The following is a 22,279-nucleotide window of genomic DNA, read 5'->3' as shown; positions in this document are numbered from 1 at the left end:
TAGTGTATGTCCTATCCATTTCCATTGTATTTTCCTAATCTTCTATTCAACTGGAATCTGGTTTGTTCTCTTTCACAGTGGGTTGTTGATGATGGTATCCGGTCAATGGATGTTGAGTATCTTACGTAGACAACTATGTGTAGATACTTGTACCTTTTTGATGATGGTTGTAATAGTTGTCCGAGTTTCAGCTCTGTACAGTAGAACTAACTATGTTGACGTTCGTATTGAGGATTGTGACTTTGATATTGGTTGAGAGACAGTTGTTTTGAGTTCCATATGTTCTTCAATTGTAGGAATGCTGTCTTTGCTTTACCGATTCTCGTCTTTACTTTTGCATCCGATCCTCCCTGTTCATCGATGATGCTTCCCACGTACGTGAACGATTCCACATCTTCCACAGCTTCGCAATCAAGTGTGATTGGGTTGATGTTTTTTGTGTTGAATTTGAGGATCTTGCTTTTTCCTTTGTGTATGTCGAGGCCTACTGATACAGAATCTGCTGCCACACTAGTTATCTTTATCCTCCTGTAGCTCTTCTAGAGTTACTGCCGATCCCAAGCCCCAATAAAGAAGGAGGGTTAGGCATGAGGTTACCGACCTCATCTCGTATAAAACTAACTCTCTTAAAAAACACTAACTAGAATAAACAATTCAAACCATTTCGACACTACCCTCAGATTTAGAATGTCTTCATTCAGAAGAGATGTGACGACTGAAGGTGAAAACCGATTTCCTTTGGAAATCACGAGGCTGACACCCCTTCTGACAACCAGAGCAACAATTTTTATAGGTACACGGAACATCCAGACAATGTGGAACATCAGGAAGAATATATATATGCAGAAAAGTTATGAAGAAAATATTAGAAATTCCAAGCAATTAATCCCTTTAATAAATTTCAATAGTGTAATAAGAAGAAGCAGATTATCAGAACTATGTTGATATAGCAAATGTTAATTGAATAAACATAACACTCTCCAAAACCACATTAGTCTTTCATGTGAAGTGAAGAAGAACAACCAGCTTCCCTTTCTTAGATATACTTCTAATTAGATGGAGAAAATGTCTCAATCACACGATTCATTTTTAAAAAATCAACGTGGACAGGTCAATACCTTGGTTATTATAGTTATTGTTCCGTGCAATACAAACAGGGTTTGATAAGGTGCCTATTTAACAGGCTTGATCGTATTTGTACAAATGACGCCACAAATAATGTTAGGTTGCTACACAAAACATTAATGGAAAATGACAATCCTCTTAAATTCATAAATAGGTGAAAAGTTCATGGTACAGTGTGACCTATTATAGCTTTGACAGAGAAAAAGCCTGTTTACATCACCTTACCATTTAGAGGTGAATCAAATAGCCTTTTATTGAAACAAAAGCTTAAATCAGTCATTAACAAGAGATATTGATCATCAAATGTCATTATCAAGGAAACAACAAGGTTCATGAACGAAGCTGCCGTCCAGTGCTTCCAGGTTTCCCATGAAGGTCTAACTTCAATTGACTCATGAATTAAACTACTAAATTACTATAATATCCACAAAACCCATTTCTGATTATAATCATCATATGCCGTGACCAGTGGAGTTTAACTGGGTCTGTTGTGAGATAGTAATTCACTGATGACAATGGTGGACGGTGGAGCAACTTCATGGATTAGTTAAAGTTAGACATTAACACCATTGGATGCAAGCCCAGTGGTCAGGTGGTTAAGCGCTCACATGCGAGACCGATAGGTCGTGGGTTCGCACAATGCTTCCACGTTTTCCATGGTGGTCTAACTTCAATTGACCCATGAATTCAACTATCAAGTTGAACATTTCAAAATTTGTAGTAAGAAGAAAGATTATGACCAAAAATGCATGAGTTCAATGAACTGCTTATTCGTGATATTCCTTAGGATTGAAATATATATAATAACTTAGTGATTTAGACAATATTGTTTAACATCAAATTAACTAAATAATAAAAGACATTTGAATAAAATTAAGAGTTCTAAAATGTACTACTTATTATACTTATCAGTAGTATAACTCTATGTGTGATTACTTTCGTGGTTTACATTTTATGAACCAAATTAATGAGTAAGCTGTTGATAATAAAAGAGTATTCATCTATTTGTATGAACTTTTGGGGATAAATTCAAGAAAAGAAATAATAGTATGATTCCTTTTCTACCTTGGATCCATTATCTATTGTGAGTTTTCTGTGTTGTAGATGAAGTTAGATTATGAAAATATTCCATTTATGAATCATTATTGAAATGAATTGGAGCAAGACTGATTTATCAAGGTTATGATTTGAGTTAAGCGCTGAGTTTAGCTACTGAAACTGTGGTGAACAAAAAAAAGACAAGTGAGAACAATCGGATGTATTTAGATGTAAAATTATAGGATGTCTTAGTAAAATCTAAGAACTATACAATACATGTCAATCAATCGTCTCAGACTAGGTTATCCTTTGGTAACCATACAGATCATTCTTTGTTCTTAGTCTCTTGTCTTTGATCTTATTTTTAACCTTCTGACACAAAAAGTTTCACTTATATCTGTCGACATCAATAACATACACCATAATGCAACTATTTTCATTCGTTATTCATCACGACGGATAAAGAATTCAGGGAGAAAAGCATGATTGTAGAAGAAGACTGATTTATTCATCACTTACTAATTGGACTACATCTTCAGTAATATTAATAATAATGATAATAATAAATTACATAACGTATTCGATATTCGGTTAATCAATAAATTTGAGTAAACAGAACTAATAATTAATCAATATCAGAATGGGTTCGAGTCCTGGGTTCGAACCTCGCGGGGTGCGGGGTTGTGGATGCGCACGGTTGAGGAGTCCCATACTAGAACGGAACGGTCGTCCAGTGCTTCCAGGTTTTCCATGATGGTCTAGCTTCAATTGACTCATGATTTCAACCTGTGAAATTAATCAATAATCTAGAATTGTGTACATAGTTTACAAAATCAATAAATTAACTGACACCACAGAGAAATATTCATCAGTAAATGATATATATATATAGTTACAGGATGTTTGTATAGATCATCGAATTACATAATTTAAAGGATATATTGATTTAAATTAAACAATTGTTGCTAACCAAGTTGAATTAGGTAACTATATGATTGTAGTATTGGATTGATTTCTAGAAGATTCTACCATAGTTTTTAAGGTGAAACGATGATGATTAGTAAAGTATAACTATGTCAGTTACGAGATATACAAAGGTATTTGTACAATACTTACTTTACTTACTTACTTTCGCCTGTTACTCTTAATGAAGCATAGGCCGCCGAGCAGCATTCTCCAACCCACTCTGTACTGGGCCTTCTTTGCTAGTTCCATCCAATTCTTGTTCATTTCTCTCATGTCTATGTGTTCTTTGGTTTTCCTCTTCTCCTTTGGCCTTCAGGATTCCATGTGAGGGCTTGTCTTGTGACGCAGTTGGGTGCTTTCCTCAATATGCGTCCTATCCATTTCCAGCACTTCTTCCTGATTTCTTCCTCCTCTGGGATCTGGTTTGTTCTTTCCCACAGTAGGTTGATTTGTACAATGCTGTGAATTATTTGAAGTTACATATGTAAATCATCAAATGATAGCTCAATAGTTTCAAGGTATAAAGCGTTTATGTTGCGAAAACAATTTCTTAGGTTTGATCCTCTATGGGACTATGGGTTCTTATTTGTAAAAGTTCATATTGTGGGACGAAAAACCTGTTTTTCTATTTTTTTCTTAACTTAAATAGTTATCTAACTAAATTCAGTTCATGATGAAGACTAATAATGCTTAATATAAAGTATAGGTCTTGGATTCGGGATCGGGGATGCGCACTGCTGAGGAGTCCCATAATAGGATGAAATAGCCTTCCAATGTTTCCAGACTTTCCATGGTGGCCTAGCTTTAATTGACTCATGAATTTAATAATTAAATTACTGGAGTCTCCATAACCCCACTCTCTGATTATAGTTTATTTATTTAAACACAAATATTGGTACAAGAAGGCACGAAATAGATACACACCACATAAATCATTCGATTTGTGTGAGGACTGGGCTACTGCCCGAGTGCCCAGACCAAAGCAGGGGGTGTTCTTAGGGGACCACAACCCGAGCGTTCGACCTGAAGGTCTGATCTTCAAAGCAGTGGAGCAACATCAGGAGATGTAGTCGCATGGTAGCCGGTGACGAGTAATTGGTTCATAAACTATTTTTTCCTTCGGGACCCTCGAGCCCATGTTCATCATTGTTTTGAAATCAGAGTTTTCCTACTGCCCTAGGTAGATCCTCCATATCTACCAACCCGGTGAAAGCCTGTGCTGTACACTCGCTTTTCGTCTTCTCAATTTCGTAAACAACAGTAGTGCTACAAGAAGGCAGTAAGTAGGAATTTCGTGGCAGCTATGTGAGAGCATTTCGAGAGGGAGAACCAACACACAGCACCCTAGGCTGTACTCAGGCATTTGAAAGCCTTTGATTATAAAGTATATGTTTGTTAACCTTTTATAATTCTGGCATCTCCACTGTTTTACAATCTATCTTGTTTCTTCTTCTTCTTCATAGAATTAGGTTTGGATGCATTCAAAAAAGATCATTATTATTTTTGGATTCCAATTGTAGCACCATATATTGGTTCTATTATTGGTGCAATATTTTATGAATTATTAATTGGTACTTATTTAAATAGAAAAACAGTTGATAAATTACAAAATACTATTGAAATATCACAATCGCGAATCTTTTCATCACCATCATCATTATCATCAAGTATGAATTCAAATGTATCAACACTTACCTCGTCAAATGATACCACTAAACATTTTTATAATAAATGATTTAACAACAAATGGTTTATTAAGTATTATCTTTTTCTGATATAGTGAATGAGAACACAAGTTGCATACTTATTTACTTACTTAAGACTGTTACTCCCAATGGAGCATAGGCCACCGACCAACATTCTCCAACCCACTCTGTACTGGGTCTTCCCTTCTAGTTCCATCCAATTCTTATTCATTCTTTTCATGTCTGTCTCCATTTCTCGGCATAAGGTGTTCTTTGTTCTTCCTCTTCTCCTTTGGCCTTCAGGATTCCATGTGAGGGCTTGTCTTGTAACGAAGTTGGGTGCTTTCCTCAATATGTGTCCTATCCACATCCAGCAATTCTTCCTGATTTCTTCCTCCTCTGGGATCTGGTTTGTTCTCTCCCACAACAGGTTGTTAATGATAATATCTGACCAACGGATCCGAAGTGTTTTGTGTAGACAACTGTTAATGAACATTTGTATATTCTGGATGATGGTTTTCGTATTCCTCCAGGTTTCCACCCCATACAGTGGAACTGTGTTGATATTTGTATTGAAAATTCTGATTTTAGTGTTGATTAACAGGCAGTTGTTTTGAGTTCCAGATGTTTTTCAGTTGTAAGTGTGCTGCTCTTGCTTTTCCGATCCGTTCCTTCACATCTGCATGAGATCCACCGTGCACATCAATGATGCTGTCCGGATATGTGAATGTATTTGCATTTTCCAAATCTTCTCCTTCAAGTGTAATTCGATTGGTGCATGCTGTGTTCTATCGGAGAATCCTAATTTTCCCTTTGTGTATGTTGAGACCTACTGCCGCTGACGCTGCTGCTATACTAGCCGTCTTCTCCTGCATTTGTTTTTGCGTGTTGAGAACATAAGTGGGGATAATCAAATGTATTTGAATCTCTTCGTAAAATCTGTGAATCATACAGTGAATATTTCATATGAAAAATATAAATTAATCGTCTCAAAATTCATTGTTCTTTCATTTCCATACTAATCATTCTTTGTTCTCATTCGCTTTTCTTCGATCTTCTTAACCTTCTACCACCAGGTATATCACATTGGATTGATGGTACATACTACTTATATCTATCAATATCAGTAGTACATACCACAAAAGTATATGAAATGTTAAATAAACCAAATGAACTAATTCTGTATACTGTTTAGACAGTGTAAAAGTTTCTTCTAGTTCCAATTTGGCTTAAGCGGAGACAGAATATTTTTAAAAAATGTGGTTAAAAACACTCTAAAAAAGAAAGTCACCAATGTAGCTTTAAAGTTGAATGATAAAACTATACAACAAAATTGATTTGTCAAACGACTTTTCTGAATACTTTAATGATGACTAATGAGGACGTTCTACTGAATCTGAGTCTTCTTAAACTTCTGTTACCAGGTATTTCATTTTCGTTTGATGATATATACTACTTATATCTGTCGATATCAGTAGCATACACCACACTAGTATAAAAACTACATGTTCTACATTTCCCGTTTCATTGGGTAACATTGAGTCTACTTAAAACTAATTCACTTTACTGAAATATGACCAATGAACTTCACTTGATCAGTCGTTTGGTTGGGATCCTAATTCTTATTGATCCGAGATCTCTCGATAGTCAATTAGGTGACAAAAAAAGTCTTCTATGACTTAAAAACTCATAGGTTCATACGCATTAATCGAATGTTTACACATCATTACAAAACAAACTAAATCATAGTTTGTACATAAGTAGGTTTTAAGTGATACAAAACAGGGCAATCAGTCAGTCAGTGATCTACAATGTAGGATCAGGCACATATATGCATTTGTCAAAGTTGCCACACATTATTAGCACAACAAGATGAACACCAACTTCATGGAAGTAGTTACTACAATAGTAGTAATATATCAAAAGTAGATTGAATAGAATGATAGGATACAGGGAGAAAGAATTAATTCATAGAAAAAAGTGTTATAACGATTGGTTTTACTTCGTCTAATGTTATGACGGTTGGTTTCCCACATTTACACGTATGCGACGTTAATTCAACTTAGACCAAATATCTACACTAGATTCCCTTCCAGTGCCTATTCTAAAGTAGTTCAATACAACTCAGATCAAGAACACATGAATAGCCTGACCACAACGTAAATATATTTCCACACCAAAACCCGACACAATCCAACAACAATAAACAATCAATAATAAGTGACTAGTAATAATAATAAGGATAGGGGAATATATAACTCATCTGATACCTGTCAGATTATCTACATGTCTGACTAATCAGAAATCCAATCATTATCATTCTCGCCCACATATCAGAAAAGTATAAAGTAATGCAATCTCATGGTTTAAGAGAAGACAAAGAGTGTTTACACCTACACCATTGTGATCGATTCGGAGCCATGTTATCCAGAGTCTCCAACTACAGGTTACGATAGTCGTGCAGACCCCAAACAAGGAGTATGCATCTACCACCAACATGGCTCACACTAGAAGTTATTGGCTTTATAAGTTGATCCCACTTTTCGGTATGGCTGCCCCTAATTTTCTTCCAACCATCCGCAAGACTAGTCAGGATGGCACGTCGTGGTAATCAGTGTTTTGGCATACGTAACGCGAGGCCCAACAAAGCAATAGGTGAGTTACTTTTGTAGTTAACAACTTAAATTCAAGCTTATATTTAGTGCAGTGTAAAAATAACTACTAGGTCCTATCAAAGCTTCTGATTACACGATCAACTGATTCATAAAAGCCAGGGATCAAAAATGCTTAGTTTATATGAAATACGAACTATTATTACGAAAATATATGGAATATCCAGGCATTATATACAAAGACGTATAGTGTCTAGCAATGGAATTCAAGACGCGCGTTTCGTCCTGTTTGGGACTCGTTAGCTAGATGTACCTGCACCCTAGATTTGAAGCCTCGCAGTGAACATCATCTCTGAGGTACAGGTACGTCCGGCTGAGGTGCCCCAAATAGGACGAGACGCGTGTCCTAGATTCGATTGCTACCCACTATCCATGTTTGCTTAGAATGGTTGTGACTTAAGGCTATATCGAGGCAATGTTCACAGGATGTACATATACTAATAAGTGACTGATCAATTGTAATGCTAAACATCCATGGGAAGATTCAAACAAACAATAATAAGTGAATTTATATGGAATATCATTTGCAAACCTTAATTCCATAAGGTATATATGGTGTTTACTGTACTAGTAATCAACCAAATAAAGAATATTGCTGAAATGGATATATATATATATATATATATATATATATATATATATATATATATATTTAAAGGTTAATTACAACAACATACAAAAGCCTATATAATAGCTAACAGTTGTTATGTGACTACAATGGCAGATAATAGTCCATAATGAGAAGAGACATTAAGATGAAAAGTATATACAATAGAACAACTGTTCAATAAATACAGTAGCAACGAAGGAAACTATTACCAGTTTTCTTTTCAGGGATATACAATTATGATAACAATAAAATAAACTGAACATTGACAGTTTATGTAGATACTTGGTAATATACAACAACATATGTTAAAAGATAGGGATACTACCCCTAACTCAGGGTCTGAAAAGTCGGAAAAATGAAATTTTCGCAAATGCGATAAAAATAATCTTGGTGGTCTAGTAATAGTATTCCTACACCAGACAATCGGTTTTAAGCGTTATTTAAGCCCTAACGCTTCAGGCTGGGCTATTTCGCTTACTACCCTATACATGTGTTGTATGCACTATAAGCTATATGGTTATATAGAGCTGAAGGTCTCATATGAGGCTGGAGGTTCGCCATTGTTATTGTGGACGGTTCGGCATTGCTTTGGTAAGTTTTGCTGACTGTTCATGCAAAAATTGGTTTGCTGGTTAACCGATTTCATTCATACCGGTGGTTGCTTGTCAGTGTTCCCGAGGGCCATTGTCATTGGGACATTGTAAGGCATGCCGCCATTGCTAGTATTAACGAGTTTGACTGTCGTGTAAGCGGAATAGGTCAACTTTGGCCTGTTCGTGCTGTGCATAATTGAATCACGCGATCATTGATCGGAATAACTATACATATGATGCGAGTGTGTATATGAATGGTGCGAATGGTCCACCAGGGATCTTGGTACCTGTGTGGTTGCGGAACAGGATTGAGCTGTACTATCCAGATTGTAGCGTTAAAGCCTGTACGGTGTCTGGTTCCTCTGCTAAACAGGGTTGAGCTGCACTGTTTGGGTTTTTACGTGAAAGTCCGGATGGTGTCTGGTTCTCCTGAAAACCAATGTAAAATTACCCTGACTCACAAGGCTATATTATATATATATATATATATATGTAGTGTCAGTTATTATGCCAAGCCCATATACCTTATTCTAGCTTTCGGACATCCCATTTTATTCATTCTACTCGAGCCATACTTTGACCTTATTATTTATTCGCTTATCAATCTAGACTGTTTTTATATGAGCGTATATGTGTTGTGCCCTTCTTATTCCATTAATCACATGTCTGTAGCTTTATTTTGTCTGACTATAAATATTGAGTAACGCTTGACAAAGATGGAGTTGGCTTCCCAGCCATCTTCCCTGCGTGTCATTTTGCTTTGCTATGTTTCATTCGTTTCATGTACGAAATATATGTATTCTCAAGTCAATTCTCGTTATTCGACATATTTAATTCCGTTATTGGATAACGCGATTTAAGTCGACGATGATATACGAGAATCAGCGATAGCAAACATCTATACGATCTTGGAGTCAGATCAATGGGCCACTAAATATATATAACTATGTTAAAAGATTATTAAAATTGAAACTCATTACTGGATATTTTATAAGTAGTATAATTCATCATACACAAAAAATGGGATGGGGCAAGATCATAAATAGAATACGCTACTTGAAATTAATGTCGTAAAAGTCAATGTGTTAATTCACCTTCCAGAAGTTTTGACGATTTCATCATCTTCGGAAATTTCGTACAATCTGGTAATTCCTTTGTTTCTGTCATAACTATACCTGTTTGTCTACGGATATCCTTAACTGGCTTATACTTGATACTGCGATCCTAAATCTGACTGCATAGCGAAAACCAAGAACCAGTTTTGCAAATATACTTGTCTCTTCTCACGAGATCACTTAGAGATGTCCATCCATGTCGTGAAAGGAGGTCACACTCAAGACTCTCGACTTCATACATAAACACTTTGCTTCTGAGCCAACGCCTAGCATTGTATGTGTCGAACTTTAATCAATTCTTTAAAATTCACAATCATTTACCAGTATCTTCAGTGGTTGAATGCTTGATATTCTTTACATTTGGATTGCACTTGTCACAGGTTTGACTTGATAATTTCAAATAAATTGAACACTGGGTAGATTGTTATGAATAAAAATAATCTATTTGTATTAATATCAATATACAGGTTTAACTCGGTGCCCAAATACGGTGAAACTATTCGATCAAATTTAGACGAAAGTTCTCATTTAATATCCAGGTTTGTTGAGCTTATTGAAGTTAGACATGTAAATCATAGCATTCTGGCTCAGTACCTTAAATGTTTACTGTGGAATGTAATAATCCTTGGTTTAATCCTCAGTGAAGTTGCGCATGCTCACCACCACTTAAAAGTCCCATATTGTTACGAAACAACTGTTCAGTGCTTCCTAGTTTTAAATCGTTGTAGAACTTAAATAGATTTGTGATATCAATAACACTGATTAATCTCTACAAATCTCTATATTATTAATTGTCCAGTCAGACAGCTACAACGTAGCTCCAGGCACATATATGTATCGGTTGCCATACCTCATTAGCACAGCAAGATGAACAACAAATTCATAGAAGTAGTTAATTCAGAGGTGGTAATATATAAAAGAATGATTGCTTATAAGGATATAGTACAGGGAGAAAGAGAGATCTAAAGCAACTTTAACATCATAGTTTAAAGGAAGACAGATAGTGCATACATCTACCCCATTGTGATCGAAACTGAGCCAATGTTAAAGTAAATGCTTACACTACTAGGAAGATATTCTCTACATTATAAAATATATGTATATATTTGTTATGACTTGTGACCGCCAATTAGAGAGCAGTGACTTGTCGATCGGATCAATGAGGCGTAAAACACGTGCGAGCAGCCTAAAGTCTGATTGGCCCTGCTCTCCGCCACGCTCAGCCAGTTAAGTCCGGAACACCAATCCGAGCCTCTGCGATATAAATTACTATATTTCAAATATACTGAGTTTATATACCAATCAAATAGACCACAATGTACCAATAAAATAGGAAACAACATTTGTACAAGAATTAGCCAAATGTGGCTGTGAATGAGGGAGGTAGTAATTAATATACTGGGTATAACTCAAGAATGGTAAAACGTATAATAATAGTTTATGGGTCAACATAAAGCTTAGAATAAGATAAATATGAATATGCATAGTTTAGTTACTTAATAATTTTACGATAAAAGTATACGCACAGTATTGATCCATCAATAAACCTCAAAAGTTACCATTCATTATTCTTGTCGGGACATAACAACATCCTGAAATACTTACTTACTTATTTATTTATTTATTTACTCCTGTTACCCCTCGTGGAGGAGAATAGGCCACTCACCAGCACTCTCCATCCAACTCTATCCTGAGCAATGCTTTCCAATTGTTTCCAATTGCTATTCATCCTTTTCATATCTGCTTTCAATTCTTAACATAATGTGTTCTTTAGTCTTTCATATTTCCATTTTCTTTCAGGATACTAATTTAGTATTTACCTCATGATTCCGTTTAATGATTTCCATAATATATATGTATATATCCTATCGTATTCCAGCATCTTTTCCTATTCTCCTCTTCATATTCTAAACTAGCTTAAAGAATAAATAGATAATAATAAAGGTAAATATACCAAATATAAATTGATAAAACAATCATAATCGAAATAATCTTTTTCCCTCCCTCCCTCCCTCTTTCCATCCATCCATCCATCCCCCCCTCACCACCATCACTTTAATTCTACATGATACATCATTCTTATTGTCATTGTCAAAAAGTAAACCGAACAGATAGTTTATATTGTACGTTTCCATTAAAGAAGAAGAACATTGTTATGTATAATAGTATTACTAAAAAAAGGATAATAATAATATACATTAGTTGCTAGGAAAAATTCATTACAAGTTAATATCTTTTCTCTAAAACAAAAAAAAAGAAAAAGAGAAAAAAGAAAAAGAAAACTATCTTATCCTATCAACATCAAATATGTCCATAATTTAGTCTATTCATGTCATAATGTTTATTCATATAACTCCCAACTCCACCCCTCCCCCCATCAGAAAAAGAAATCAGTTAATTTATCACGTTATAGTAAAACAACAAAAATAAAGAAAAAGAAGAAAAAGAAAAAGAAGAAGTAAGGGAAGAACAACATTGTATTAACTTCAATTGACTAACTATCTTTCTTCCTTTCTTATTTATGGTATAAATTGAAATATTCAATGACATAAATTGTTTGAATAGTTTGTTAGTAGTTCATGTAGATTTTATTTAAATAACTAATTTATTCATAAATAGTGGAGATAAATAAGATGGTGATTGCTGATAGTCGATAGGAAACCTTGGATGTACTTGTACATAATGTCGAATTATCTAGACTAGTGGTCATATTATAAATTAGTAGATAGGGTTCGATCTGAAGTATGAAGAACCTGAGACATCTCAATCTTACATGAGGACTATCACGGCCCTGATATTTGTGTAATAACAATTCTTACTATGAAGCTGGGTGATATGGGATCGAACCTTTCAGGGTGCATCAATTCCATCAAGATTACAAGCACATCTTACTGACGAGTCCTATGTAGCACGAAACTTATATCACCCAGAATTTCCTGTTGACTACCTCTAACCATCGTCTTATCTCAACATAGTGCACTTAATGTCGAATCACACAGACTATTGAGCATATTACAATTTGGTCGATAGGATTCGATCTTCACTAAGAAGGTTTTGATATACATGACATTGATCATCATCCAGTGATCAATCAATTGTGAATAAGTGGGGGAGAATGTTTCGCAAGCATCTTCAAACATGCATATATATATACATAATATTCTTATTAGTGTGAAGATAAACTGAAGTCTTTTTCAATCATTTAAAGAGTAAGTATGACACTTTCCTTCATCATTGAAGTTCATTCTTATACTTTAAAGACTAACTTTAGTGACATCTTCTTTATTCATAATTCTTTCATAACATTTATTGTAACCTGATTGATTGTTATCCATTTTAATTTCCTTATTTCAATCATGTACTTCAAGGTCATTGCATATTGTTGGGGATGTTAGATCTTCAGAACTCACTTGGGAAAGAATCTAATTTTGTAATTTTATTTAGAAAATTTGAATTTCTTTGTTTTTGTGCCAAAAGCGCTCTTGTCACCTTCATGTCGTATTTCCTACTGGGAAATATCTTAAATGTTATTGGTCCGTTGCGTCTTTTAGTATGCTACCTAGTATCTCTCCCCAAGGACGATTTTGTACTGTATATATACGTTTTGAATTGTGTTTGTTGTTATTGCTCGTTTCTGGCTGTTTTGCAGAATATACTTCCCCATTCCAAGCTTGGACTTCTTCCTTTAGTTAGCGGGGCTGGGATGCATCAAATAGCTCGCTTACTGGTCTTTGGTCACCAAGTCTTTGTTCTCGTTCGCAGATTAAGTGAACTCATGATAGCCTCAAACCTAGCACATATGGAGTTGTTCCTTTTACAATTTTTTTCTCACTTTTATGCAAGAAATAAAATTTACATGATTGTTCCTGTCTTCTATTTTAGTTTATAGATCATGAATATTGAATTAATACTGTGTGACAGATTCAATCTATTGGAGTTAATATACATTGTGTTGTATTAGAAGATTCCTCACAATTGTTCGTAAACAGAATTTACCGTAGGTTAACCGGAAACTTAAATATTTGATTATCGTTATTATTGTAGTTTAACAAACTGTAATACAATTCTGTTGCATCAGCTAAAATTCGCTTTATTTATACATTCAAACAACAACAAAAACATACATGAGCCAATTTAAGTTAAACCACCACGGAAAACCTGGAAGAACTGGACAGCTGTGTCGTCCTAGTATCCGCGAGACTGATAGGTCCTGGGTTTGAATCTCACGAGGCTGGATCATGGATACGCACTGCTGAGGAGTCCCATACTAGGACGAAATGGACGTTCAGTTCTTCCAAGTTTTCCATGGTGGTCCAGCTTCAATTGACTCATGATCTCAACTATTGACATTAATATAATATCCACAAAACCCCTCTCTGATTATAACCATTGTTTGCTCAATAGTGACGGTCTCCAAGAGGTATTTCCTGGAGTTCTATTGAGAAGCAGTGACGAGTGGAGTTCAACCGGGTCTGTTGTGAGATAGTAATTCACTGATGACAATGGTGGACGGTGGTGCAACTTCGTGGATTGGTTGAAGTTAGATATTAACACTGTTGGATGCCGGATAGCTCAGTGGTCAAGTGGTTAGGCGCATATGCGCGAGACTGGATTCGAATTTCGCGGGGTGTGGGATCGTGCATAAGCACTACTAAGGAGTCCCATACTAGGACGAAACGACCGTTCAATGCTTCCAGGTTTTCCATGGTGATCTGGCTTCAATTGATTCATGAATTCAACAATTAAATTATTAAAATATCCACAAAACCCCTCTCTGAAAAAAATATACATTTCAATTTGATTCTATTCTTAAACTATCATCAGCTTGAAACTAACACACTTGAAATATTCTATAAGTTTGGATCGGTATAGCTCCTGTATATTTTCATTGCTTCAATGTAATCATTAGAAAGTATTCATCATTATGGGTTATGTAGAATCTTAGGGTTCAATACTCTTTACTGGAGTTGTTTACTTTAATGAACAATTCAACAATGAATGATAATCTATAATCACATAAATATACATTTTACTGTAAATCATCTATCCCTTTTGTTTATACCGTCGTAAGTTTCGGATTCGAACCCTAATCTACAATGGCAATACAAACTAACGGTTACACTCATCAGTCTGTATGAAAATGATAAAGAAAAGAAAAAGAACAAATCACTTTCCATCTCTATTATCAAACAAGCTGTTAGCTATGAGCAAAGAATCATTTAGATGATTTTCAGACATTGACCAAGGAAAATAATCACACTTGATATAAAGCAAACCCAAAATAATGTCACGTTCTATGATCACCCGATTATGGTACAAACCATAGACACTCCCATACAACTTGTCCACCCTAACACGTGAATTTAGATATCTAAGAGACAATAGAGAGCTATAAGATGTAAAACGTATAGTATACACAATCCATTGGTATGTATATATGTATTTATGCCTCAGATAGAATATCGGTACAGACATGTGATATGTCTGGAATTGTTCAGACTTGTAAACGAACAACAAATGAGTTATAATTATCATCAGAAAGTCAATAGAAGAAATTAACGATGATGAAACCCAGTAATCATGACAAAAATCATATTTCTGAACATCAAAAGAGAGAAAAAAACAATTTCGATATACAATTTTTTTAATAGTTGAGATCATGGGTCAATGGAAAACCTGGAAGTACTGGATGACCGTTTCGTCCTAGGGTGGGACTCCTCAGCACTGTATGTCTACAATCCCACCTCGCGAGATTCTAATCCAAGACCTATTAGTTTCACGTGCAATCGCTTAACCCCTAGACAACTGAGCCAACCGGCATCCAACGGCGTTGATGCCTAACTTCGACTCATCCATGAAATTGAGCGATACATCTACCATTGTCATCAGTGAATTACTGTCTCACGATAGACCTGATTGAACTCCATTGGTCAAGGCTTTTAAGCGAAAAATAGGTTCAGATATTTAGAATCTGGACGATTTTAGTGTAGTTTGATCACTGCTTTTTATAAGTGACATAAAAAGTATTACTAAAACAATGTCCAATAATTACCAATTACATTTCTTCGTGTTAGCGTTTTTTAGCGAGTTGACGTCTTCATGATTGACTGGATTATGATTTATGGACGACCTTTTAGCGACGCCAAAAAGAGGGGAGTTGGGATACCCTGATTCCAAGCCAATGGTTCAGATGAGCTCCAGTATCCTGAAGGAACAAACGGCGTATGAACCAATCGTTGGTGACCGGCTACCATGGGACCGCATCTCCTTACGACGCTCCACTGCCTTGTGGATCAGACCTTTAGGTCAAAGGCTCCGGATGTGGCCCCCTAAGGAAACCACCTGTTTCATCGGTTTGGGCACCAGGGAAGTATCACAGCCCACACACAAATTTAATGAGATGACAAATATTTCACAAAATACTATGCTCGCTCCGATCAGAACTCAGACGTTTCACTTTCACTTGATGAAATTCATCCTTATTATTATTACTATTTTTTTTATAGACTATATCACTTAACACTTTTTATTCACACTTCATATATCCCTACTGTGTGGCGCATATGTATCTGTTGCCCACTTGTACCAAAATGCCAAGACGCTATTTGGACGAATGGGTAAGTGAATTACGCGCCAAAATCCAAGATCTGTTATCCTAAATCTGATTGGTTCGTCCAGTAATGATAGCCTCGCCATATTTCTTTAAGCAAAATCAATTTCTATTAGTTGAATTCATGATTCGATTAAAGCGAGACCACTATGAGAAACTTGGAAGCATTGGACGGCCATTCCGTTCTAGTATAAATCTCTTCAGCAACGCGCATCCACAATTCTACCACGTGGGACAAGACGCGGCCAACATCCAACGGTATTAATGTCCAACTTCAATCAATCAATGATATTGTACAACTCATGAATTCAATTAATTAATTACTACAATCTCCACAAACCGCTATTCTGATAAGAACAAAAATCGATTTTTTCTGGTTGATCAACTGATAGAAATATTGATTTTTTTCTAAGAAAAAAATAAAAATCAGATCATTAAATAGATAAACTAATTTGCATCAATTATTGATTAGAATTGGTAATCATAATGATTACATAATTACATCATTCACAAAAAAATAAAGAAAAGTCTTTACCAATGGAATAAATATCAATAATGGTAATATTTTCTTCTATTGATATCGATTGGGAATAGTTGATTAGCATCAGAAGGGGTTTTGTAGAGATTGTAGTAAGTTCAACAGTTGAGATCATGAGTCAATTGAAGCTGGACCACCATGGAAAACATGGAAGCACCGGACGGCCGTCTCATCCTACTGTGCGACTCCTCAGCAGTGAGCATCCACGACCCCGCCTCACGGGATTCAAACCCAGGACATACCAGTCTCGCGCCAGGCGCTTCAATGGACGAAACGGCTGTCCAGTGCTTCCAGGTTTTCCATGGTGGTCTAGCTTCAATTGACTCATGATCTCAACTGTTGAAATAGTTGATTAGTTTCATTATAAAAATTCAAGTTGGAAACTAAATATAACTAACCAAAAGGAATAAGGGGGAATAGCACCAAATTATCTAATGATAACAGTTTAACAGATAGTTGTAGTTATATAAGGTATATATATATTCATGGTTTATCTTGTTAGTTGTATGATATTGTAATGAACAAATACACAAATGAAGTCAATCAAATATATTTGATAACAAAAGAAAAAGAATTACCGAGTTATTTAATAAATTCACTTAGTATTATTGTTCTACTTATATCTTCCCATTGTTTTTTAAGATAGTGGAACCTTGCTTGAAGCGCGATTTGTCCTATTTAAAACTCGTCAGATGGATATACCTGTATCCTAGAGTTGATGTGCACTCCGAGACTCGAACCCAGTACCGTTCGCTTCAAACGCTATCGCGTTATCTACTTAAATACTGAGTCCTGATAACCACTTGCTTATACAATGGAGTGAAGTTCAAATTCACTTGGTGTTGTTTTATTTGTATCTTAGGTCTGTAGTTGATCAGTCAAATGTTGGTATATGTGCATGCTGTACGGGTTGCCTCGATATAGCCTTAAATCACAAGCTTTTTAAGCAAATATGGATAGTGGCTAGCAGTGGAATCCAGGACCTGTGTTTCGTCCTATTTGGGACTTGTCAGCTGGATGTACCACTATCTCAGTCTACACTACATGGAACTATTGACCTGGATTATTTACCAAATAATCTTATTGGACTTATACGTCTGTGCATCGCGTCGAAAATACCATTGTAGGGAAATAGTTAACAACTGAGTTTAACTCTATCTGTGATAGTTACCCAAAATGGGACTTCAGAGTAATATTCACTACATAACTATTGAAAATGTAGTGAACGAGAACACACAGGTGGGAACAATCGAATGTATTCGAATGCAAAATTACAGAATTATATCTTAGTAAAATTTGAGAATCATACAGTAAATACTTCGTTTGCAAAATGTCAATCAGTCATCCCAAACTTGATTGTTCCTTCATTTCCACACCAATCATCCTCTATTCCCATTCTCTTTTCTTCAATTTTCTTAATCTTCTGCCACCAGGTATTTCACTTTCGATTTATGATACATACTACTTATATCTATCGACATCAGTAGCATACTTTGTCATTCAATATATAACTTTTGCATGTTATTATATCTTGAGGGTCCATCACAAAACCTTCCTTGATTAGTAGCAAGGTATATTTGTTTATACATTATAAACGAACTCCCTCCTTCTAATAACTTTTATGACAAGTGCTAAAGAGCACGAAACTTAGGTCACCCAGAATTTCCTGTTAACTACCTTCAATCACCATTCTCTCTCAACATAGTGCACACAATGTCGAATCACATAGACTATTGAACATATTACAACTTGGTTGATAGGATTCGATCTTCACTAAGAAGGCTTTGATGTACATGACATTGATCATCATTCAGTGATCAATCAAATGTGAATAACCTTTATGGTTGTTATTCGTAACAACATCCATTTATATATATCATTGATGGATAACTTCATGAACATATGTCATTCATTAGTTTATTAAATTACAATTTATACTTAATCTAATTAACTTCTATCATTATTCATTAGTGATTTAGGATAACTCAATCTTTATTATGAAAATTTCATAGTTATTGTCAAATTCACATAGATTTGGATGTTACGTCTAATTAGTAAGATGAACTCATCGAGATTTTTTTATCAACTAAGAAGAATCAAATGGCAAAGGTAACAATGTACTTATATACGCCTGTTGCCCCTCGTGGAGGAGCATAAACCTCCCGCTGCCCTTTTGAAGCAAACGGGTCTAAGTTCGAGTCCCGCAGGGGACATCAACCGTGAGATTTAGGTACATCCATCTGACGGGTCCCAAATAGGACGAAACGCGAGTCAAACTGGATTTCCACTACTAGAAACTATCCACTTTTGCTTATCCCACTTTTAGTTTTCTTTTTTTTTCATTCACATGAATAGTAAAAAGGTACTTTGTACTAAAATATTTGATTTTGAGAATTGTTTGGAATAGATTATGTAATCTGGCGGCATTGTTTGAATTCTCTAACTTACTATAAGATGATTACATCTAATTAAACGTTATTGTTTTCTAGTGACATAGTATAGAAGAAATTGTTTAAACTATACTTAATATACTACTGATTGCTTAATGTGATAATAAAAGATTAGAATTATTGATAAGACTATAATTTATGGACGATCTCTAAGAGATGTCCAAATGACCTTGAGGACATCTATCCAATTACCAGGATTAAATAAGAATTATAAACCAATAGAAAGATTATGGATTATAATTTACAATTGATGGTTACGGTTGAGATTTATATTCAATGTTTTCATTCCATATTGACATCAGTTATAATGCCAAAACTTTATTGAATCAAATGAGTAAATAAATCTCGCGCCAAAAAAATTGAAGATCTACTCTCTTAAATCTGATTGGTTCATCTATGAATTATCAAATTTAAAGAAAAAAACGTACTATTCAATGATATAAAATTACTACAATTGCATTATTAATACCTAATCCATTGAAATTGGCATAGATATACATATATACATGGTAAAGATTTGTGTAGAATTTGACATATACCCTTGATAATATAATCTGTAATATGAAACTTATAAATTATGCCATTATAATTATAAATCAGTAAATTATCATACACCCGTTTTGACTTATATTAAAGCTTATTACCTTAAGGGTGATATAGATATATGAAAATAACTAGATCACCAGTGAAAATCTAAAAGTATTAGATTGTTTTGAAGCAGTTATTCATTGAAGACAATGATGAACAGTTGAGTGGTCTGTCTAGAGGTATAATGTTCGTAAACGATACCAAGAAGTCTTGAGGTTCAAGTGGTGGTGGATATGCACTGCTGAGAAATCTTATGCTAAGACGAAACGAACATCTAGTGCTTTCAGATTTTTAGTACGGGTCTAGTTTAAATTGACTCATAACATTCAACCACTGAAATTACTACAATCTCAACAAACCACTACTGTAACTTGTGAAATTATTACGTTTACTATGACTTATAATAATTTTAATATAAAACTTTGGAATATGTAAAGACCTGTACAGATCTGAGCAACATGACTGACGAACACGGTGGATCTGATGCATATGTAAAGGTGCGGATCGGTAAAGCAAGAGCGCCATATTTACAATTGAAAAATATCTGGAAATCAAAACCATTGTCTGTCAACCAACACCAAAGTCAACATTTTCAATACAAATGTCAAGACAGGTTTACTGTATTGGGCGGAAATTCGGAGAACTACGAAAGCCATCATCCAGAAGATACAAGTGTTCATTAACAAATGTCTACACAAAATACTTCGGATCCATCGGCCAGATACTATCAGAAACAACCTATTGTGAGAGAAAACAAACCAAATCCCAGAGGAGGAAGAAATTAGGAAGAAGTGATGGAACTGGATAGGACACACATTGAGAAAAGCATCTAGCTGTGTCACAAGGCAAGCCCTCACATGGAATCCTCAAGGCTAAACAAAGGAAAAGAGGAAGATCAAAGAACATATTAATTCGAGTTGGTACTTTCGGAATTATTTTTCGGACAATAGTAATAATAATAATTATTAGTGACTCATGATCTCAACTTTTAAGATTACTACAATATCCACAAAAACCCTTCTGATATTAATCAACATATGCTCAATAGTGAATGGTTTCAAGAAGTTTTTCCTGGAGTTCTAGTGAGAAGCATCGACCAGTGCAGTTCAACCAGGTCTGTTGTGAAATAGTAACTCACTGAACACAATGATGGATGTGTCATTCAATTTCATGGATTAGTTGAAGTTAGATATTAACACCATTGGATGACGGCCGGCTCAGTAGTCTAGAAGTTAATCGATCGCGCGCGAGACGGGATCGTGGATACGCACTGCTGAGGTGTCCCACAATAGGACGAAACGACCGTCCAGTGCTTCCAGGTTATCTAGCTTCAAGCGACTCATGAATGCAACCATTAAAATTACTTTAATATCCACCAAAACCCCTTCTGACATTAATATTATTATTAATTATAATTTTATTGTATAATTAGTAGATAAATGTGTAGTGATCGTACACTCAAGTAATCAAAATCATTACAAAATACTTTCGTAAAATATAATAACCATACATTGAATACATTATTTTCATATCTTCCATCAATTGTCCTTTACATGCTTTGTGATCTTTCTTCAATTCTGTTGTTACCCTATCTTGTTTTCTTTAATTCAACCTTCTCAACTTTCTGATGGTATGCATTCCAATTCCAACTGATGATACATACTACTTATATCTGTTAACACAAATGTCATACATCATAACTGTAATAATATATCTCAACATTGTCATTATCGTAAGCCTAAGCTGAGCTTATTAGTTACTGTTACGATATATATATGACATATTAGAAACTTGATTCTAGACTTCTTTTTAAACTCAAGTCTAAGGATAGAAAGTTTTTCAAATAGATAAACTGATGGGAGTATAACTTACGTTAACGCAAGGTCAATGTTCAGGTCAGAATGTATAATTGGTGAAGACTAAGGACACTAAGCTATAGATGGAATAGTAACATGAAGTTGATAAACTAATAACCGAATGTTGATTGGTGAATTCAGCACGTGATATGGATTAACGCCTCAAGATATAACATACTACATATGTAATTATTATGTGAAAATTATATTCTTCAATAATCTTAGCGATTAAAGTCTTAAAAATTTCCCATGTTTCGTCCAATAAACTTGTTTGAACTTCTTCAGGATGATAATCGAAACAAAGATTATCAAAGAAATACCACATATAAAAACAGAAATAATTTCGATAAATATAACAATTACGTGAAGGTTCATATTGTTCAAATGAAAGATTTATCCTCTTCTATAAGTTACGAAATAACAACTTGATAAA

General features: G+C 34.9%; 1 protein-coding gene across 2 annotated transcripts in view; it reads left to right on the top strand.

Annotated features, from left to right (window-relative positions):
• AQP3_4 (Aquaporin-3) overlaps positions 1-22,279 on the top strand; it is a gene marked incomplete at both ends in the record, with an annotated part of 28,329 nt that overhangs the window by 981 nt on the left and 5,069 nt on the right. Inside the window, 2 exons of one of the 2 annotated variants that reach the window (XM_051218083.1) lie at positions 4,593-6,238; positions 13,687-13,801. In XM_051218083.1, the coding sequence (XP_051064518.1) occupies positions 4,593-4,864 (272 nt within the window). Of the gene's footprint in view, positions 1-4,592; positions 6,239-13,686; positions 13,802-22,279 lie in introns of those variants that run through there. The other variant, XM_012945001.3, reaches the window with a different exon arrangement.

This window comes from Schistosoma haematobium, chromosome 7 (assembly GCF_000699445.3).
Source record: "Schistosoma haematobium chromosome 7, whole genome shotgun sequence".
NCBI classification, from domain to species: domain Eukaryota; kingdom Metazoa; phylum Platyhelminthes; class Trematoda; order Strigeidida; family Schistosomatidae; genus Schistosoma; species Schistosoma haematobium.
Note: the sequence above shows the minus strand (reverse complement) of the source record. Positions and strands in the feature narration are given on the sequence as shown.